The 23148-nt window shown below is 42.7% G+C and overlaps 1 protein-coding gene across 2 annotated transcripts in view; it reads right to left on the bottom strand.

The window, feature by feature from the left end:
- Positions 1-2811: 2811 nt before the first annotated feature.
- Positions 2812-23148, bottom strand: part of CASP6 (caspase 6) — a 58890-nt gene continuing 38553 nt past the window's right edge. For both annotated transcript variants that reach the window (XM_077476730.1, XM_077476729.1), the window contains 6 exons: positions 19253-19289; positions 15121-15270; positions 13834-13910; positions 13403-13578; positions 6033-6192; positions 2812-3389 (listed from right to left, as the gene is read on the bottom strand). In XM_077476730.1, coding sequence (XP_077332856.1) covers positions 3157-3389; positions 6033-6192; positions 13403-13578; positions 13834-13910; positions 15121-15270; positions 19253-19289 — 833 coding nt within the window. In that variant the 3' untranslated portion in view covers positions 2812-3156. The remainder of the gene's footprint in view (positions 3390-6032; positions 6193-13402; positions 13579-13833; positions 13911-15120; positions 15271-19252; positions 19290-23148) is intronic.

The raw sequence follows: 23148 nt of genomic DNA, 5'->3' as shown, positions 1-23148 counted from the left end.
TCATTCGTGCAGGAAGTCAAGAGAAATATCCCCAGTGGGGATACAGACAATTAAAACCTGACAGAGCTTTTTACATTTTCCCACTCAGCCCAAAACCATATATAAAAAAATAATTGCTTGGAAGTGCAATTTAGCATTATCACCATTTTAGCAAATTGAATTGTAAATGGTGTTCATCTTTGAAATTTTTTGGGCATTTGTTTATTTCCTCCTTAGTTACATGCTGATATGTACAATTTATGATAAGTTTGGTTAAACAAATTAATTACATTTTAAAAATGTATTAGCTGGCTGATTCGAGGGCTATGGGGGTTAATTACGAAAGGCAAGTCCACTTTGCACTACAAGTGCAAAGTGCACTTGAAATTGCACTGAAAGTGCACTTGGAAGTGCAGTCACTGTAGATCTGAGGGGTAGATCTGAAATGAGGGGGCTGTTCTGCTGATTTTATTATCCAATCACGTGCAAGCTAAAATGCTGTTTATTTTCCTTGCATGTCCCCCTCAGATCTACAGCGACTTAACTTCCAAGTGCACTTTCAGTGCAATTTCAAGTGCACCTTGCACTTGTAGTGCAAAGTGGATTTGCCTTTAGTAAATAACCCCCAATGGCTCCTCTTATATAACACTGAATACTTTCAGCCTTACTGAAAGCACACAACACCCTTGTCACCGAATGGTAGCCGTATTTGCTTTCAGTGCACAAAAGTCTGAGAATACACAACCAAGCAGAGTGCCCACAAGAAATTTTAAGGGCCAGTTCACACCAGACACAGTGTTTTCCATGTATTTTTCATGTATTCCAATGGCTCTAGTTCACACCATGCATTCAGTTTCTGGCCAGTGTCTGGTGCAGAAACTGACCGGAAATGACTGTATTGGTGCAGAAAAAACAGAACTGCATCTGGTGTGTACTGGCCCTAAACCTTTTTCCAAACACGTCCGCTGTTTACCTATAAGGTTTTAAATGAGTGTTTTTAATATCTCCAAATAAAAGTAGCTTGTTTTCTGTTTGATATAATCACTGATACCTGTAGACTTACTTAACCACTTCCCGACCAGCGCACAACGATGTACGTCGGCAGAATGGCACGGGCAGGCAAATTGGCGTACAGGTACGTCCATTTGTATTTGCCGCCCTGCCATCACGTGCGCGCCACCGGCAGCGCATGTGTGTGCCGGTCGGGACCCCCGTGAGTCCGGTCACGGGTCCCGCGGACTCGATCGCCGTGGGGATACCCGCGATCGTCTCACGGGGAGATGCCAATGTAAACAGCATCTCCCCGTTCTGCCTAACAAGTGACACTGATTTCTGCTCCATGTGATTGGAGCACAGATCAGTGTTTACTAACACACAGCCCAGCCCCCCACAGGTAGTAACATGCCCCTAGGACACACTTAGCCCCTACACTGCCACCCCTTGGTTAACCCCCTTCACTGCCAGTGTCATTTACACAGGAATCAGTGCATTTGTATAGCACTGATTGCTGTATAAATGACAGTGGTCCCAAAAATGTGTCAAAAATGTCCGATGTGTCCTCCATAATGTCGCAGCCACAATAAAAATCACTGATTGCCGGCATTATTAAAAAAAATTATTAATAAAAATGCCATAAAACTATCCCGTATTTTGTAAACGCTATAAATTTTGCGCAATCAATAAATGCTTATTGTGATTTTATTTACCAAAAATATGTAGAAGAATAAATATCGGCCTAAACTGAGGAAAAATTTTTTTTTTATATATTTTTGGGGGATATTTATTTTTATACCATCAAAAGAAAGCTATATTTGTGGGGAAAAAAGGACGTCAATTTTTAAGCCAGCAAAATGGTCCGGTCTGAAAGTGGTTAATAAAGTGCAAAGGGCAGTATAGGCAGTCATCCAGTTAAACATCTGACTTACAACTTGTACTTAAGAATGGAGGCAGCGCTGGCCTTGAAATTGACAAGCCACCATCTTGCTGCTTACCGTATGCTGCCACCTACTGTCCAGCGGACCTGTCAGAAATCCCACATCACTGCGTGGTCATTTAACCCTTTCCTATACTATCCAAAACTTACAAAAAATGTTGTGGCTGAAGTTACACTTAGAAATTATTTGTACCTGCTCCAACATACATACCAATTCAATTTGAGAACAAACCTATAGTACAGAACCTCTTGTTCATAACCTGGAGACTGCCTGTAATCCATGACAACCCTACAGTTCATCTCACATTCAAACTGAAATGTGAGTTCTGTGTTGATTTATTAAATACGTTTGTATATTGGTATCCTAAATCCTTAATTGCACAGGTAAAAGCGTGTCACTTTTTTTTTTTTTTTTTATCAAAATAAAAAGTCTATTCTAAATTAGAAAATAAAATTTTGATGGCAGTGAAGGCAGTTGATGCTCAATCAAGTTGTGTGATCATATGACCAACATATACATATATATATATATACATATATATAAATATATATATATATACACATATATATATATATATATATATATATATACATATACATATATATATATATATATATATATATATATATATATATATATATATATATATATATATATATATATGCTCTACTAACTCTTCGCTAATTTAACAATTGTTGGTAATTTGTGTTTTGCACTGTATTGTTCTTGGATGGATATTTTCTGTAATCTTCACTAGAGGACTTGCCACTACGCACCCCTTTGCCTTCTTTCTTGCATGTGTATCTAAGCTGGAACAATTCAATAAACTTTATTCTTTAAAAAAATTAATAAAAAATAATGAATATCTCAGCATGAGAATAGAAATGATCTAAATCAATACAGTATAAAGGAAAAGATTTATTGTGATTTTTAACCTCATTACAAAACAGGGTCAGCTTAAAAAGTCACATGTGTACAACCCTTTCTAAAAATGGCAACATTTCACAGGATTAACAATTTTTACAAAACAGTTATGGTCTATAAAATAAAGCAACAACTCTGGACAGTAATTCCCTGAGAATTCATAATAAAAAGTATTTTAAGCTATAGTGCTGACTTTAGTACAAATAGTAAACTGGTTGTCATATTCTCAAAACCTCTAAAAATATTTTTTATGTTACCTAAAATGACAAATGTAAGATCTTCCCTTATTCCACTTTGTATTAAAACAGTTATGTCAGTTTTATTTGGGTCTTAAATAAAGCTTTTTAGTTAACATGGAAGCAAAGCAAGGAACTTGTTTTTTCCCAATCGCATTGACATCAAGGCAGGCTTCAACAGATCTCAGGGACACCTTCCTGTTCACCAGTGTTAATAGTTCTGTGAATTCCAGCTCCTTGCCATGCAGCCTTATCGCTTCACACAGATCCTGAATGTACCAAGACCCATTTACGGTTTCACGGTGAGAGTAGTAGCCTAAAAGGGGTTAAAAATAGGATGTCTATTAATGTATATTATAAACACAAATGTTTTCCGCTCCCTCATCACCATTCAGAATTCCTGTCATTACTGTATGGGCTGGTTAGGAATGGAACTGCTGTCTATAGAGTAAGTCAGTTGCTATCAAATTTCTAGTGCAATTTAGTAAATAGAAGGGCTCAGTCAGACATATTAGTGCCATCCTCTGTGTAGAGCCAGAGGACGACACTAATTTTTCCCAATAAAATGAATTAACGCCTAAGCGCTTGATGCTTCTAAACACATTCAAGCGTTTATAAGCGGAAAGGGTTTTTGTTTGGCCAAAACGCCGCTGCCAGGAGGAAAGGTGTCTAGGAGTGATGGTAAACGTGTCAAGCGCACTGAGGCCTCAACAGCGTACCCGACACCAGACAGAGTGGGAAAAAACATCTGTCAGGTTATCTGGGACTTCACTAGAGAGTTTTCCTCTTACCTCCAGTTCTGATGAGAACAGTTCACCAGATAGGAAGTGGGGGTACATTTCTAATGGCAACACAGACAGAAATATAAATACTTTTTAGTAGAGTAGGGGGAAGGACAGAACCCCTAACAGCTAATTTTACTGTATTGCTGTCTGTGCCCCTGTTGCAGATTTTTCCTTCTGTCTGATGGAACCATTGTCAGTGGAACAGAAAAGCAGGAAAAATCTTTTTGATTGAGTCCTGAATACCAACATTTTTATTATATATTATATATATATATATATATATATATATATCTCACACACACATACATATACACACACACACAGCGCGGGTAAAATAGTATTGAACACCCTTTTACTAGGTAAATATATTGGTAAAGGTGAAATTGACATAAAAATGTTACCACACATTGGCAACAACCCATTCATACATACAAAGAAACCAAAAGAAATAAGTTCAGAAACGAAGGTATGTGTAATAAAATGGAATGACACAGGGGAAATTATTGAATACGCTAACTGAAATTTTTTTAATACTTGGTACAAAATCCTTTATTGGTCATGACAACTTTAAGACATCTCCTGTATGGAGAAACTAATCACGTGCATTGCTCAGGTGTGATTTTGGCCCATTCTTGAAGGTTTCATAGGCCTCTTCTTTGAACTCTGATATTTAATTCTTTCCATAGATTTTTATATTGGATATGAGTCACGCGATTGGCTGGGCCATTCAAGCAGCTTTATTTTCTTTCTTTGAAACCAGTTGAGACTTTCCTTGGCTTTGTGTTTGGAATCATTGTCTTGCTGAAATGTCCATCCTCATTTCATCTTCATCATCCTGGTAGATGGCAGATTTTTATCAAGCATGTCTTAGTACATTTTTCTGTTTATCCTTCTTTCAACGATATGAAGTTTGCCAGTACCGTATGCTGAAAAACAGCCCCACACCATGATGTTCCCGCCTTAAAACTTCACTGTTGGTATGGGGGTGTTTTTGGGGTGATGTGCCATTTGACTTCCAAACATGGTGTGTATTATGGCATCCAAAGAGTTCAATTTTGGTCTCATCTGACCACACTATATTCTCCCAGTATTTCACAGGCTTGTCTAAATGTTGTGCAGCAAACTTTAAATGAGCTTCAACATGCTTTTTCTTCAGCAATGGGGTCTTGCGTGGTGAGCGTGCATACAGGTCATGGAGGTTGGGTGCATTATTTATTGTTTTCTTTGAAACAATTGTACCTGCTAATTCCGGGTCTTTCCGAAGCTCTACACAAGTGGGTCCTTGGCTCTTGGACAACTCTTCTGATAATTCTTTTCAGTCCTCCATCAGAAATCTTGTGAGGAGCACCTGGTCTTGGCCAGTTTATGGGGAAATTATGTTCTTTCCACTTCCAGATTATGGTCCCAACAGTGCTCACTGGAACATTCAGAAGTTTAGAAATCCTTCTGCAACCAATGCCATCAGTAGGTTTTGCTACAATAAGGTTGCAAAGGTCTTGAGAGAGCTCTTTGCTTTTACCCATCATGAGATGTTTCTTGTGTGGCCCCTTGGTAATGAGACACCTTTTTATAGGCCATCAGTGGAGACTGAACTAGCTGATATTAATTTGCACTGACAAGGGGCAGCATAGCTTTCTAATTACTGATAGATCACAGCTGGTGTCTTGGCTTTCCATGCCTTTTTCACCTTCCTTTCTTCATGTGTTCAATACTTTTTCTCTGTATCATTCCATTTTATTACACATAACCTAATTTTTGAGCTTTTTTGTTTTGGTTTTTTGTATGTATGGATTGCATGGGCTGTTACCAATGTGGTGAAAATGTCATGTCAATAGCACCTTTGGAAATATATATATATATAACGTGTCCAACACTTATTTTACCTGCTGTGTGTGAGATATATAAAATCTCAAATAAAATGTTGTGCCAGAACATACTGTATACTTTGACTAGGAGGTTCTTAGTACAGTAAAGGTGCGAAGGCAGTCTGCGGATCAAAAAGAACTTCAGGCAACATATAAAAGACAGTGAGCAGTGTAACTACTTGAATTTGATTTTAGCCTCTTGCAATCACTGTACAGCAGACTGAGGGGGAGGGGGGAAGCAGCACAAAGCTCCAATCAAAATCAAATAAAAAAAACAATCAAAATAACATTTTTTTTTTAAAGCAATACCTTCTGCAACAGAATAGCACATGATAAAATCAGCACCAGCAGGCAGAGTATACACAGCAGCTGCATCTACTTCAACTCTGTTAACCTCAGGCTGCTCTCCAGCACCGTCAATAGCATCTGTAACAGGGACTGGCTCATCATGTTGAGCTCCTCGACATGCCTATAGAAGACAGAAACAGTTCTAGATTAAAAACTGATAGAAAAGAACGACGTATAGGATGTACACAAAAAAGATTAATACCCAAAAATCAGTGTTTCTTAACCACTTGCACTCTGGAAGATTTATCCCCCTTAATAACCAGACTTTAACTGACAATTGTGTGGTCATGCAATGCTGTACCCAAATAAAATGAATGTAATTTGTTTTCCCACAAATAGAGCTTTCTTTTAGCCCTGGTTCACACTGGAGCGTTTTTAACATGCAATTTGACGTGTCAAATCGGCGTCAATTGCTGTCAATGGCGCGGTCCTAATCGGACCGATTTCAAAAAGTCGTTTTTGTACTACTTCTTGCAATTTCGGGCTGCGATTTACATTGAAATCTGTGCAGTAACCTGCACAGATGTCTCTGAAATTGCATCCAAAATAGGGACTGACATCATCCAAGTGCAGCTGAACTTGCATGGCTTCATTCCCGTAGCTCAGTATGAACCTGTGCGGTATTTTATCACCACTGCGGTTTTTATTTTTTGCGCTATAAAAAAAAAAAAAAAAAAAAAGACAATTTTGAAAACAAAAGTAATATTTCTTACTTTCTCCTACAAAACATATCCAATAAATAAATAAATATCTTCATAAATTTAGGCCAATATGTATTCTGCTACATATTTTTGGTAAAAAAAAAAAATCCCAATAAAGCGTATATTGATATTATTGAAACCATGGGATATAAACGTTTTATGCTAGTAATGGTGCCGATCAGCAACTTATAGAGGCACTGCAATATTGTGGCAAACAATTGGACACTAACTGACACTTTGTGGGAACCAGTGACACTAATGCCCTGTACACGACATTCCGACGGCAAAACCCGTCTGATTTTTTCCCCGACGGATTTTGGCCCAAACTTGTCTTGCATACACACAGTCGCACAAAGTTTGTCAGAAAATCCGATCGTTCAGAACGAGGTGGCGTAAACCACGTACGACTGGACTATAAAGAGGGCAGTAGCCAATTGGTTTCGTCTCGTAATTTATTCTGAGCACGCGTGGCACTTTGTCCATCGGAATTGTGTACACACGATCGGAATTTAAACGATCGAATTTTGTTGCCGGAAAATTTTAGATCCAGCTCTCAAATTTGTGTGTCGGAAATTCAGATGGAAAAAGTCAGATGGAGCCCACACACAATCGGATTTTCTGACAACACGATCTGATCGCACATTTTGCGTCGGAAAGTCTGACCGTGTGTACAGGGCATACTGTGATCAGTGCTAAAATAGGTTCACAGGGGAAGGGGAGGGCACTATATTAAAAAGGAGACCAATCAGGGATGCCTTAGCTTCTGAAGACGCCCAGTGGGAAGGCCGAAACGAGTCAAGCGAGCACATCCTAGTGTAGTACATCCGGCAGTCAGTATGCTGAGGCTGCGCCCATAACCTGTTTACATGCTCTGTTTAAACTACTTAATTGTAAGTGTATTGTTTATATATTTTTAACCCAATAAAACTGTTTTTCACTATGGAGATTCTTCTACGATTTCATGGAATGTAATAATGAATTGGAATTAAAATGAGATACGGAGGAGTGAAGGAAAAAAAAACATTTATTGAACTAACAGCATATCCAGTTACAACACAAGGAGTTGTTCCCTAAATGCTCTGTTCCTGATATTTCTGGTGTGTGGGAACACAAGAGGGGAGCACTTCACCATAGATTTGGCAGTTTATGATATAGCAAGATTTATACACTGGCACTTTGAAGCTTGCACTTTTGTCATCACCTAAATTTAGTTCCTGAAGGACCAAATATATTGTTGGACTTAAACATTAATGTATATGGATGATATATAAAGAGGCAGCACTGTGTATTCTTTGCAGTTGTCAAAATATGCACTGTCACTGTACTAATGACACTGGCTGGGAAGGGGTTAAACATCTGGGGAGATCAAAGTGTTAAAATTTGTGCACTATGTGTGCTGTTTTTACTTGGGGATGTGATGGATTTTATTCCCTGCTTTGTAGGGAAAGAAAATCCCTCACTTCCACCCGTCAGGACAGAGCTCTGCATGGTTTACATATGCAGCGATCGATCCAGCCCATTTCCTCGATGATCAGCGGGTGCTAATGGACATCCATTGTTTAGCACCTGCTGATCAGCTTCTGCTATGATAAATCACAGCAAAAGCGGCATGGGAAATGCAGAACCATACCATAATATATATATATACATACATACATACATACATACATACACACACACACGATTCTGCACAGCGCGGCCACCCTGTAGCAGTAACTCTGCTATGGGGCGGTCGGCAAGTGGATAACTAAGTGGGGACCCAAACTGGGTCATAGATGTGTTTGTGATGGGTCACCACATGACAGTATAGTAAACATTGCCTAGCTTGTCCAAGTATGAAATCATTGACACATTCCATTTACAAAATATTGTTTTCCTAACACTTTGTTTCAGTGCACCTTTTACATATAGATAGATATACAGTATATGCAGAAAGGGTTGACCATATTATACAGATGCTTTTTTTGCCTTCGCTACAAGCCTACCAGACATGGTTGGGCTGGTTAAAACTATAGACTCTTTGCAGTAATGTGAAACACTCATAGTATACTTTTGGCAGCAAGATACTAGAGATCAATTTAGGATATTGAATAAAAGAGGTATTGAGGGTTATACTGATGTGTTTTGAGTGATATCCCCCTCTCCAGCACTGAATCTTCAGCGCTGAAGAGGGGCAATCCCCTGAAGCGCACCAGTTTTGGACTCATTCTACGATTGCCACACGATCTTGCCGGATGGAACATCTGGTGCATTATATTCTGCTTGACTTATTTTATTTATTTGTGAGTATATTTTATACATCCTTTTAAATATTAAATTGTCACAAAGATAATGTGCTAGGCTGATGCGCCCTCTGTTCCTTTTCTTTTTAGAGTTTCATGGAAAATAGGCAGTATGGGTGGGACTTTTTTTTTTTTTTAAAAGCACGCTTGGTAAACTCCATGTTGGATAAAGTCAGCACTTGCATGGAACCACAGTGAAGCAATTTTCATGAAACCTGCACTCAGCAGTCACTTGCTTGTTAAACTCACTGTGCAGATATCCTAGCTATAATATTTATATATATTATATATACATATACACACACACACACACACAGTAGTAGCTAATACGTTAAAGTGGAAGTAAAGTCAAAACCTAACTAACTCTAAACCTACTCTCAGACGCATTCTAAGCCTAATCTATCTAGCCATGCAAAGTAAAAATAAGATTTTTATAACATCTTACCTGTAAAATCCTTTTCTTGGAGTACATCATGGCACACAGAGCCTAAGTAATAACTTAATGGGTTATGGGCCACCTTCAAGACAATTTAGTGACTTTTCTTTCCTAGAACATGGTTTTGGAAAAAACAATGGCAGTACAATATCTTTGTTCAGGTGGAAACCTGAGACCACTTTTTGTGAAAAACCTGGATGAGGGCGTAACACCTGTCTTCATGAAAAATCAAATATGGCTCTTTACAAGAAAGAGCAGCCAATTCCGAAACCCTCCTTGCTGAGGATATAGCAACCAAAAATACCAGCTTCCTTGTCAGAAGGACTAAGGGAATATGCTGTATCGGTTCAAAGGGCTGTTTTTGTAACACTGCCAAAACTAAGTTCAAGTCCCAAGGGCTCAAAGGTGATTTAACTGGCAGATTAATCGCATCACCCCTTGCATAAAACCCCGGACTAAAGAATGCGTAGCAAGCGGTCTTTGAAATAAAATGGATAAGGCTGAGACTTGGCTCTTAATAGTACTCAAGGCTAACTTCATCTCTAAGCCTAATTGTAGAAAGGCAAGAATTCTGCCTATGATATATCACAGAGGGTGCCAACCCTTGGATTCACACCAGGAAACATAAACCTTCCAGATTCTATACTCTAATATATAGCTCTGGAAGCTGGCTTCCTTGCATTAATCAAAGTAGATATAACTGACCGGAAAGCCCACATTTCTTCAGAATGTGGGTTTAAATAGCCAGGCCAATACATTTAGCGTTCATAAAGTAGGATGGAATATCGGTCCCTGTAAGAGCAGGTCTGGCCTTAGTGGAAGGGACCATGGATCCTCCACTGCCATCTTTACGATTTCTGCATACCATTACCTTCTGGGCCATGCTGGTGCTACCAGAATTACTGGCATTCTTTCCAGCTTGATCCTGCAAAGAAGTTGTGGCAGCAACTGAATAGAGGGGAATGCGCAGATCAGTGAGAAATGATCCCATGGGGTCACCAACGCATCTGAAACGCATGCGAGTGGATACCTTGTCCTGGACACAAAGTTGACTAACTTCATGTTGAATCTAGGACGCTAGAAGATCTATGTCTGGAGTCCCCCATCTTTGGCAAACAGCACAAAAAATGTCGAGGTGAAGAGACCATTCCCCTGGGAATAGCTGCTGGTGACTTAAGTAGTCCACCTGCCAATACTCTACTCCAGGAATGAAGACTTCTGATAGGCACGGAACATTCCTTTCTGCCCAAGTTAGAATATGGTTCACCTCTCTCTATGCTGAGAGACTCTTGGTGCCCCCTTGGTGATTGATATAGGTCACAGCCGTGGCATTGTCGGACTGGATCCTGACAGGACACTTCCTTAACCTGGAATTCCAGGTTTTCAGAGCCAGACGCACTGCCCAAATCTCTAGGATGTTGATGGGCAAAGCTCTTTCGGTTCCTGATCACTGTCCCTTTACAGTCGTCTTCTCTAGTACTGCTCCTCAGCCTGAAAGGTTGGCATATGTCGTTACTACTTTCCAGATAATTGGTCTAAAGGATTTTCCCTTCAGCAGATTCTGGGTTAGTAACCACCAACTGAGACTTTGAGACACTCTTGGGGACAGCCGCATTGGCAAGTCCAAATCTTGGATCGTTTTGTTCCAAGCAACAGTCTTGAATGGAACTGGGTATAGGGGACTGCTTTGAATGAAGCCACCATCTTTCCTAACAACCTCATGCAAAGGCGAATTGAAGGATTAATTTTCAACCTGACCATCCGCAACAGCTATCGTATGGAGCTGATCTTTGCTGGAGGCAAGAACATCTTTTTCTGGGCTGTGTCTATAATCAAACCCAAATACTCCAGCTTTCTTAGTGGTTTTAAGGAAGACTTCTCTAGGTTGGAAATCCAACGAGACAGTGGAAACTCCTGAAATTCTAGTTTGTATCCTAGAGACACCGTGGAGACGACCCATCTGTCCTGAATTTCTCTTTGCAAGACTTCTGAGTATTGCAGAAGTCTTCCCTCCACTCTGGTGAGGGGGGGGGCACCTCTTCATGATGAGTGTGACAGACCTAGCCGGACAGAGACTCTTGGAGAGGCCTGAATGCTAGCATTGCGATTATGGGCCCTGGGCATTTAGGGGAACAGTGCTCTTTGTGAGCTGTATGCCTGGGGACCCCTGAGGTGGTGTTACTTTGGATTCAGGCCCATGTCCCCCCAAGACACACAGACTCTGGGAACCCTATATATGCCATATTAGAAATAGTTGCTGATTCATAATGCTGGGACAAATACTGTTAGGAGATGCTGATGTCAACTCCAGCCACCTGTCTGCTATAATGTAAATTAGTCTAGTATGACTTGTCACAGCTTCTAAGAGTCTTTCACCCATTGTTGTTTTTGCTAATTAACCCTGCAATTGTATGAAGGAGTTCTGTGTTGAGATGTATGATAATATGTATTGTAGTTAGGGAGTCACATCGGCTGCTGTAAGGAATTAATTAATTAGCTCATGTTAATTTATGTTTCTAGTTACAGGTGTATTGTTAGAGTAATATGAGCTGGAGGTAGGAACCTCCTCTTTAACTGTATATAAGACTTGTATTATTGTTCTAATAAATGGTCTGATGTTTTACCCTACACTGAGCTACGACTAGTGAATGGGAAAGCTAAGGGGTATTGGATTGTGTGGTACCGAACAGAGGAGCGATCCAGCAGACAGACTCATCTTGAGTACGGGGGTCCGTCACAATTGGCTGGCAGCGGGGGGATGTCTCCTGCAGTCCGGGACATCCAAACCACCATCAGGATTCAAGACCCGGGCAGCCGCCGAGGAGCGATACTGGGACCGGCCAGCATGAGAGCGGAGTTCGGGAGGAGGCTGCAAGGCATGCGGAAACATTGGGGACCAGCGACAGAGCACACCATGCTCGGCTGGGGGATGTGATCCGTAGGCAACTCTGGCAAGAGACGCTAAGCCACTAGCAGCACCATCAGGGGAAGATCCTTGCCTCCTCCACAGAGATGTACTGAACGCAGTACCTTGCACGAGAGGTGTTCCTGAGGGAACGACCGCGAGATGAGTGGAAGTTGGAGCTCAGAAGATTGGTCCGGGAAGAGATGAGGCTGGCCTACACCACCTCTTCTTCTTGCTGCTCGCAAAACTGGGCTGACAGGAGTAGTGATGCTGCTGTCACTACACCCGTCAGTCTTGTAGCAGACGGAACTTGGCAGAGGGCACCCCCATCACTATAAACCATTGCGCCTGTGGCAGCCTCCCCTCCTGCCCATCCCTTGTCCCGGGCCTGCTTTGAAGAGATCTCCACTTTTTTTCCTATTGGGTCTTTGGTACAGGGGAGCCTAAAAATAAGTGTAAGGGGTTGTAGGTAAGTATTCCCTACACTTTAACCATTTATCCAAAATTAGGTTTCAATAAACAATGGTTTGATTATTTATAACAAAAATGGCAACTGCAAGGTGCACCTGGAGTAATTCACAGAACAATACAAAAAAATAGTGGGTTCCCCAGCACATTTACCAGCTAGCCAGCCTTGCCATGCCAGGGTCCCTCTGTGAAGTTTGTTCCCCAATTCTAGTCTAGAATAGATCCCATTTTGGGACCTATATTGCAATGAATAAATTGGGAAAGTGTGTCTGGGATGGCCAATTCCAGGTGCCCATGGATAGGGTAGCTCACAGTACAACACAACACAAAAGTTTCCCATCACACTTTCTAACTAGACAGCAAAAAAAAAAAAAGTAAACACAAAAATTTTTACACCACTTCATCAATTTGCATTAAAAATAAAGGTTTTTGCAAATATACAGGAAGCTGCACTACCACGCCAAGTCCCCAATGTTTAAGCATACATCATCTACTACAGCGGTGAGACCCACAAATGAAAAACACCACCTTACAGTTACCTGAAATATGAAAATTTTAGGCTTCCCTGCTAAACTTGGGCACTTGTCACCCTTGAAAGGGCTTGTTAGATCCTTTACTTCAATTGCACAGTCATGGGCATATATTTGACCATTTTCTCCATGGCTCAGAAAGACACAAAGGAAGCAGTCGGCGTCACTGTGGTCACTTGTTGCAGCTAGAGTGGAACGATTAGACAAGTGTCATTATTAAATACTGTCATTATTATGTTACTATATAGTCAAATAGGACAATGTAAACAGTTTATATATGAGCAATGCTAAGGGTACCCAATATTTACCAATGCCGAACCCTTGGTTCGAGCAAATTTTGAGAGTAAAATGTCCTATCTTTGACCTCCACTGTTAGGGAAGGACACCTTATAAAATCTGGTATAGGCATTTATTTAGATCATTAAGTTAGGTTCACTTACCATCTTGGATGTGTTGATGTACCTCGGCTGCATGGCAGTTAAAGTAGTGCTTTACCTCAAAGCCAAGCTGAGCTAAGCTGAACAAACAAGTTAAACAGTTAATACGTTGAACTCAATGGACTCATGTCTTTTCAACCTATGTGCAGAATTGTGATTGTGGGGTTAATTAAGTTAAACTGGACAGTGCAAATATTTTTGCAGCAGTGCATGGTAGCCAATCAGCTTCTAACTTTAGCTTGTTCAGTTAACCACTTGCTGACCTTATAACTTACATATACAGTGGCAAAGTGGCACTTCTGCGCCGGATCAAGTACCTAGCACGTGATCTGCAATTTACTGATCTGAGACGCCGGCGTCCGCTCCTGCTGTCATTATACACAGCAGGAGCCGATTGGCAGGTACCGTGGAATCGATGTCCGCTGGCACCTGTCAATCCTTCAGTACAGAGGGAGAATGGCGGTCTGCCTATGTAAACAAGGCAGATTGCCATTCTGTCAGTAGGGGAGGAGGTGTGTTCCTGTTGATTTTGTGTTCCTGTAAAGCAGAAACATGAATTTGTGCCTTCCCATAGTAAAAACACCTCCCACAGTACACAAAATCACTAGCTAGGCACACAGTTAACCCTTTGATTGTCCCCAATTTTAACCCCTTCCCTGCCAGTGTCATTGGTATAGTGACAGTGCATACTATTACTATTAGAACTGATCACTGTATTAGTGTCACTGGTATCCAAAAAGTGTCGGTGTCCAGCTGCAATATCGCAATCCCGCTATAAGTCGCTGATCACCGCCAAAAAAATTAAAATACAAATATCCCATAGTTTGTAGATGCTATGACTTTTGTGCAAACCAATCCATATACGCTTATTGGGATTTTTTTTTTTGCCAAAAATATGTAAAAGAATAGATATCAGTCTAAATTGATGAAGAAATATGATTTTTTTTATTGGACATGTTTTGTAGCAAAAAGTAAAGAAAAGAAATGTAATATGATAGAATATATATATATATATATATATATATATATATATATAGCCTGGTCACGAAGGGGGGTAAAAAAGGCAAATGGTTAAGCTTTGACAATAAAAAATAAAAAACTGGAAGATGATTGGTTTCTATGCAGAGCTGCACAAGAATTAGCACTCTCCAGCAGCCCAACTGTCATTAGTTTACATCTCTAGGCCAACTATACATCCAGTGCATGCTAGCTGAATCCAAGTCTGATTGATACATTAGGACAGTTGGACCCTGGATATTGGAACTTTAGTTCACCTTTTTCTGCACTTACCTTCTCTCAAGGTTACTTCGATCAGCTGTGGTACCTTTTCTTTCAGGCATTCTTAAGCGATAGTTAAACCATTCATGGTTGAAAATTAAAGCCAATCCACGCCGTCCATATTTCATTTTATATTCTGCAGCTGGATCAAGTTCCGGCAACCTTACAAGATGATCAAAAGCAAATTGAAGATTTGACTAAATAAATATTGATTTCTTTGTGTGTTTATAGAGATGATTTTCTATATCCATGGGTTTGAGGTAAAGCATCTTACAGGCAAAATTAAAAAAGAACCGTTAAGTTGTTGAGTCATGCATTTCTTAAAGTGAAACACTTATTTTGTTCATAAAGAACATTTTTATTTAGAAGAATGGTATCCTACACTTTTTCAACATTTATTACATGGAAAAAAAAAAAAAAAGAAAAAAAGAGAGAAAACAGCAATTACAAAACTTGACAGAACAAAACTGTCTGGGTTACAATATTCAGCAAAATTGAAATGCAGTCTACAATGAATATGTTACAGACACTGTCCATGAAAATGGGCAACCAAGCATTAGGCTGCATTCACACTGGCGATAACGGCCAGTTAGAATTGTAGCAGTAGTTCCTGCTGCAGCTCTCAGCGGCTAGGTGTGTTCATTATGCTATATAAATCCTGAATAATAATAATAATAATAATAATAATAATAATTATTATAATGACAGGTCACCAGCAGCTATTTACAGCTCTCTGCACAGCCAGCAATTAGCTGCTGTGATCATAGGTTGGAGCAGTGGCGGCCCATCCATTAGGGACACACGAGTGCTGCCCCCCATCCATGCATCCGGCCCCCTGATCTACATAGAGGGGTACTGGACTATGGATTCCAATGGGAGGGGGTGTTTTTTTGAAGCATGTGATTAGAACCAGAGGCTCTAATAGGCTTCAAAAAAAGGGTGGGCTCCACCCAGTTGTGTGACAATAGTGAATGAATATTTGCCATTTTCACATTAAATCTCCCCCCACCAATCAGGAAGCAGGTCGTGAGACCCGTTTCCCGTTTGGCCAAAATGTCAGACGATCCTATTGGATGCCACTGTGCTGGAGGAGAGGACACCGCCGCCCACCACCTAGATGGGGTCTGCCGTGCTCGAGGAAACTGGAGCCGCTGCCACCACCTAGATGAGGTTAGTGTTGAACCGACCGGCAGACAATGGGAGGTTGCTTGCTGCCCCTCCCAAAAACAAAACAAAAAAAAACACACCAGCCGCCACTGGGTTGGAGGAAACATTTGCTTTGTTTCCTGGGTCTGTAAAGCTTGTATGAGGCATAGCTTCTCCATCTTTAGCCATCGCTTTACACCCTGGTCAAGCCAAGTTAAACATCAGGTTTGAATTCATAAGGGGTTGATGCCATTGAAGGTCTGACACTTATGCCGCGTACACACAATCGGACTGTCCGCCGGACAAACCGCCGGACTTTGCAGCGGAGTTCCACCGGACTTTCTGAACGAGCAGACCTGCCCACACATGACCGGACTTTTCTGGTGGACCACCGCTAGTAAAAAGAGCTGGAAGAAGAAAGTGGAGGCTCGGCAAGAAGAACTGAAGAGGGGGACAAGACCCCCGAAGTCGGAAGAAGACCCCCGGACTCACTCGTCCCCATCCCCTTTCCTGACTGGCCAGGCTGCGTGCTCGGATAAGGGTCTGATATGGACTTGGGGGGGGCTCCCATGCCTTTTTTTCGGTGTAGGGCATACCCTTTAAGTCCATACCAGGTGACGGGGCCAGTGAGGTGTCAATCTCGCCGATGGAGGCAGCGACATTGACCTCCTTCGCTAGTCCCGTTTATCAGGAGCGGCATTCAAAATGAACAGACTCTTCTCCATGTGTGGGCAAGTATGTTAATTTCAAAAGTCCGGCGAACTAGCACACAGACGGCCGGATTGAGCCAAAACTTCGAAGTCTGCCGGACTTTTGGAAAGAAAAAGTCCGCTGGAGCCCACACACGGGCGGATTGTCCAGCGAACTCTGGTCCGCCGGATAGTCTGATCGTGTGTACGCAGCATTAGAGTTTAATTGAGAACTTCACTCCGCTCATATTTAAATGGAACCAGTACATATGTTTCAGTATACATATTTTTGTTGTTACAAGGATTTTTTATACTATAGGCAGTTGCCAGTCTTTTCTGACTATCTGAATTTAAGGGAGGTGAGGATACATAAGGTTTTGGACAATAGTGTCTATTTTTATGGGAAGGGATGTGCATGTTTTTTTATCTGATCATTGATAGAATCATTTTGTGTTAAAAGGATAAGTTCACTTTTTGTAACATGGTCCTGTGACAGCAAGCATGAGATCTTTTCCAGGCATCCAGATGCATCATTCAGTTTACAGAGTTCTGTGAATGGGAGAACTACAAGTACCAACATTCTTTGCTGCTGACTGCTTACAGTTCTCAATGGACTACCAGGGCACCGTTAAGTGCTCTGGTAGCTCATCGATGCTTCTTGTCAGTGTGCAACTGCCTGCCCTGTCTGCAGGCTCATAGTAAAATAAGAAAAATAAAGAAATAAATGCACATTTTTTATTATTATTTTTAGAAAGGTGAACTTATCCTTTAATAAAATTCATCTATTTTACACCCAAAAAAGGAAGCTCTGCTTGCTTGCCTCCTCCCCCTCCCACTACCACATTTGGCACCTTTTGGGGGAGAGGGGGGAGCGGGTATTGGTTTTGACATCAAAATTCTCCCAGTACTTGGTGAAGTAGCCAAATTTCTATCAGTGTATGGCCGGCTTTAGAGAGAAGGGGGAAATAGATTGACAGAACCCCTTTAACCACTTCGGTACCGCGCTATTGCCAAATGACGGCATTAGCGCGGACCTACATTTCCGGGACTACGTCTATTGACGTCGTCCCGGTTACGAGCGGCCTGCGCGCGCCTTGAGGGGCGCGCTCTGTGATCGGCGAGTCCATGAGACTCGCCTGATCACCGATCCGTGCAAGGGGTCGATCCCGATCCCTTATCACGTGATCAGCTGTCAGCCAATGACAGCTGATCATGTGATAGAACGGAGCCGGTAATCGGCTATTATTCCTCCTCGCGCTGACAGCACGAGGAGAAAAAAAAAAAAAGCCGATCACCGGCGGCCGTGATCGGGACATCAGTCCCGATCACGGCCATCAATACAAGGGACCACCTGCCACCTGCCAGTGCCCACCTGCCTCCCGCAGTGCCATCCTGAAGTAAAATAAAAAGCAAAAGTAAGTGCCCCCCGTCAGTGCCCACAGTGCCACCCACAGTGCCACCCCACAGTGCCACCCAATCTGCCTCAAAGGTGCTGCACCCCAGTGCCGCCCATCAGTGCCCAGCAGTGCCGCCCATCAGTGCCCAGCAGTGCCGCCCATCAGAGCCACCTATCAGTGCCGCCCATCAGTGCCCAGCAGAGCCACCTATCAGTGCCACCTATCAGTGCCCATCAGTCCCATCTGTGGTACCTATCAGTGCCCATCCGTGCCACCCATCCGTGCCACCCATCCGTGCCATCTTATCTGTGCCCATCTTTGCCCATCAGTGCCGCCTTATCTGTGCCGCCTTATCTGTGCCTATTAGTGCCGCCTTATCTGTGCCTATCAGTGCAGCCTATCAGTGCCCACCAATGCAGCCCATCAGTGCCCACCAATGCAGCCCATCAGTGCCCACCAATGCAGCCCATCAGTGCCCACCAATGCAGCCCATCAGTGCCCACCAATGCAGCCCATCAGTGCCCACCAATGCAGCCCATCAGTGCCGCCTAATCAGCGCACTTCAATGAAGGAGAAAAATGACCCGTTTGCAAAATTTTATAACAAACTATTAAAACATGATTTTTTTTTTTGCATCTTTTTTTGTTTGTTTAGCAAAAAATAAAACTCCGAGCTGTAACTAAATACCACCAAAAGAAAGCTCTATTTGTGGGAAAAAAAATGATAAAAATTTCATTTGGGTACAGTGTTGTATGCCCGCGCAATTGTCATTCAAAGTGCATCAGCGCTGAAAGCTGAAAATTGGTCTGGGACTGAGGGGGGTTTAAGTGCCCAGTAAGCAAGTGGTTAAAAACAACTAAACAATAAACACCCATAAACTAAATATCAAGCATTTACCAAATGTTGACTTACCATGACACACGCGCATCTGTTTCTGTGAAATTTCCATCTGTCATAATGAAATAAAAAGTGTGTATAAAACAATGGTAATCACTGGGCTGCATCTTAGCAATCACAATACAAGCAAACCAGCCCCTTTAGCCCCTTACTGCTATAGCCCTGCTCACGTTTTCTACCCCAGCTAAGTTATTTTTCATATTTTGATGGATGGACCAATAAAAAAAACAAAAAAAAAAAACAAACAAACATACTGTATACATTTCAACATTCACGACTTGAACACGACTTGGGGCGACTTACAACAAGACTTTAAGTCGCCCCAGGCCAGGCGACTTTTGCTGTGGCCAATCAGAGAAAGAGCCCTCAAGTGGGAACTCCACGCCAAATAAAAAAAAAAATAAAAAAAGGCATGGGTTCCCCCTCCGAGAGCATACCAGGCCCTTAGGTCTGGTATGGATTTTAAGGGGAACCCCCTATGCGGAAAAAATGGCGTGGGGGTCCCCCCCAGATCCATACCAGACCCTTATCCGAGCACGCTACCCGTCCGGCCAGTTAAGGGGGTGGGGACGAGAGCGCGCCCCCCCTTCCTGAGCCGTACCAGGCCACGTGCCCTCAACATGGGGGGTGCCTTGGGGAGGGGGGGGGCCGCGCGGCCCCCCCACCCCAAAGCACTTTGTCCCCATGTTGATGAGGACAAGGGCCTCTTCCCGACAACCCTGGCCGTTGGTTGTCGGGGTCTGCGGGCAGGGGGCTTATCGGAATCTGGGAGCCCCCGGATCCCGGCCCCCCACCCTATGTGAATGAGTATGGGGTACAATGTACCCCTACCCATTCACCTGTGGAAGCAAATGTAAAAAAAACAACACACAAGGGTTAAAATAGTTTATTGCACAGCTCCAGGGGTCTTCGGGGGTCTTCTAGCCGGACTCCTCCGCTATCTTCTGCTAGCTCTTTTACTAGCGGAGGAGCCCAGCTTTCTTCTTCGCCGCCCTCTTCTTCCGTCTTCGAGGGTCTTGTCCCCCCTCTTCGGTTCTTCTTGCCAGGCCACCGCACCTTCTTCTAGCTCTTTTCTAAGCAGTGGCCCAGTCTTCTGTCGCCATCTTCTGTTCTTTTCTTCTCTTCTTCTCCTCAGGAGAGGTTGCCTCGTCACGGTCTCTGCTCACAATGACAGGGAAACGGCGTGCGGCAACTTATATAGGGACATCCCGGATGATGTCCCCGCCCATTATGATGTCACAGTCTGGGACTGTGACATCATAATGGGCGGGGACATCATCCGAAGATGTCCCTATATAAGTCGCTGCACGCCGCATGTCCTGTCATTGGGACCGGAGACAGCGACGAGGCAACATCTCCTGAAGAGAAGAAAAGAACAGAAGACCGGGCCACCACTTGTAAAAGAGCTAGAAGAAGGCGCGGTGGCCCGGCAAGAAGAACCGAAGAGGGAGACAAGACCCCCGAAGAGGGGGACAAGACCCCCGAAGTCAGAAGGAGGGCGGAGGCGAAGAAGAAAGGTGGGCTCCTCCGCTAGTGAAAGAGCTAGGAAAAGAGCATAAGATAGCGGAGGAGTCCGGCGAGAAGACCCCCGAAGACGGAAGGAGACCACCGGAGCTGTGCAATAAACTATTTTAACCCTTGTGTGTTGTGGTTTTTTTTGTACATTTTTTTCACAGGTGAATGGGTAGGGGTACATTGTACCCCATACTCATTCACATAGGGTGGGGGGCCGGGATCTGGTGGCCCCCTTATTAAAGGGGGATCCCAGATTCCGATAAGCCCCCCGCCCGCAGACCCCGACAACCAATAGCCAGGGTTGTCGGGAAGAGGCCTTTGTCCTCATCAACATGAGGACAAGGTGCTTTGGGGTGGTACGGCTCGGGGGTGGGGGGCGCGCTCGTCCCCACCCCCTTTCCTGGCCGGCCGGGTAGCGTGCTCGGATAAGGGTCTGGTATGGATCCGGCGTAGGTGGTTCTCCTTAAAATCCATACCAGACCTAAGGGCCTGGTATGCTCTCGGCGGGGGAACCCACGCCAATTTTTCTTAATAAATTTGGCGTGGAGTTCCCCCTTGAGAGCTGATAATTCTGAGAGAGTCGCCTCCGTATAGACGGAGATCCGACTTGGAGGCGACCTCCATTGAAATCAATGGGTACCAGTCGCCTACAAGTCGGATAGAAGTAGTACAGGAACCTTTTCTGAAGGACGGCTCTCATTCACTTACATAAATTTTTACATGTTGTCCGACCTGAGGCGACTAGGGGCGACCTGAAGTCGGATCTGAGTCGCCCCTGTGTGAGCCGGCTCTAAGGTGAGGGTACACCTGACGGGGGAGGAGAGCACAAATGCATGAAGGCACTTGTCACTTTATTTGTCAATATGGACTTTTGCTGAATTGAATATAATTTATGGACGTTATTGCTATACATTTACTTATTCATTTTTTACCACTTTATTGTTTGAGATTCACAAGCACTTTTTTCGTTTTTATTTTTATATAATTTCACCATCATTTCTATTGATTGTTTATTTTATTGCATTTATTTGGCTTTACATGTATATTGTTATTGACATCACAGTAATCTTTAGATAGGGATACTAGCATTTTCATTGATTAGATCACAGTATTTTTGTGATTAGGAGCACGACACTTTACACACATGTGCATTTGCACAGGTGTATACAACATATATAAAGCTGATGGCACACTTGCCACAGACTTGTACCAGAAAACTACAGCCGGTAACACTTTGTTGCATGCTTCTAGTGCACACCTAAGACCTATTGTCCATAGCATTCCTTCCGTGTAATTTCTCAGATTGCATAGAAATTGCACGGAGGAATTGCGAGCACCTCTTGCTAAGGGGCTATTCCCATACAGGCTTGAGGAAGACATTTAAATCAGGCATTAGCCCATACCAGGACATCGCTTTTATACGATCCCCCAAATCAGATGCAGTGAAAATGACCCTTTTTTTGGCTCACCATCATCAACTACGAACCATTCTTTCTCAACACTGGCACCTATTATCTGATCATCATACCCTTAACAAATATGTTAGCACAACCCCGGAAGTAGTTTTCAAGAGGGCTACCTCATTTAGGGATTGTCTGATGAGGAGTCATTATAGATCTGACTGGCAGACTTTCCCTGGTCCTCGTGGCCATTGCACACGGTGCCCATGGATACAGGAAGGTACTTCATATAGATTGCCTAATGGCTAAATATTCTCACCTCACACATATGCAGATTGCGGTACCCAGGGGGGAGGGGGTCATATATCTGATGACCTGTGTGTGTGTGTAACATCTTCTACATTGGGAAAACCATCCAAGAACTGTGCCAACAGATGGGCAACCATCTATATTATTCTACCAATGGTAAACTTACCATGGTTTGTTGCCACTTTGGCATTTACCACAGATTTGATCCCCAGGCAGTCCAAATTATGGTCCTTGAGACCATTCCTGAGGACCCCAGAGGTGGTAACTGGGATGAAATATTTTTTACAGCGTGAAAACCTGTGAATCTAAAAGCTTAATGCTACTATTCCACCAGGTCTCAACAAAGTGTTGTCTTACATGCCATTCTTGTAATTTGGTCTTGTGGCAATTAGGGTTACCTTAATATATCAATTCCCCCTTTATTAGACTGTTTGCTCAGGCATCAATTGCTGTGCCCTGTTGGATTTGTGGGTCCTTTCTGGTTGCCTTATCCATTGTTGGATGGATAATCAATATATTATGCTACTTTTTTTGCCCATATTTATATTTCTTTCTATGTTTACATTTCACAATAGCTTTTTAATTGTGGCAACAATTCTTAGCTTACTCACAACTAGGTAATGGTAATTTTAAGGTTAGCTTTGCTGGGACGGAGGGGTGTCAACCTTGCCCTATTTCTTTGGCAGA

Source organism: Lithobates pipiens, unplaced genomic scaffold, assembly GCF_037356315.1.
Source record: "Lithobates pipiens isolate NorthernLeopardFrog02 unplaced genomic scaffold, aLitPip1_a1.2 Scaffold_13, whole genome shotgun sequence".
NCBI lineage: Eukaryota > Metazoa > Chordata > Amphibia > Anura > Ranidae > Lithobates > Lithobates pipiens.
This window is presented reverse-complemented; position numbering and strand designations above follow the sequence as displayed.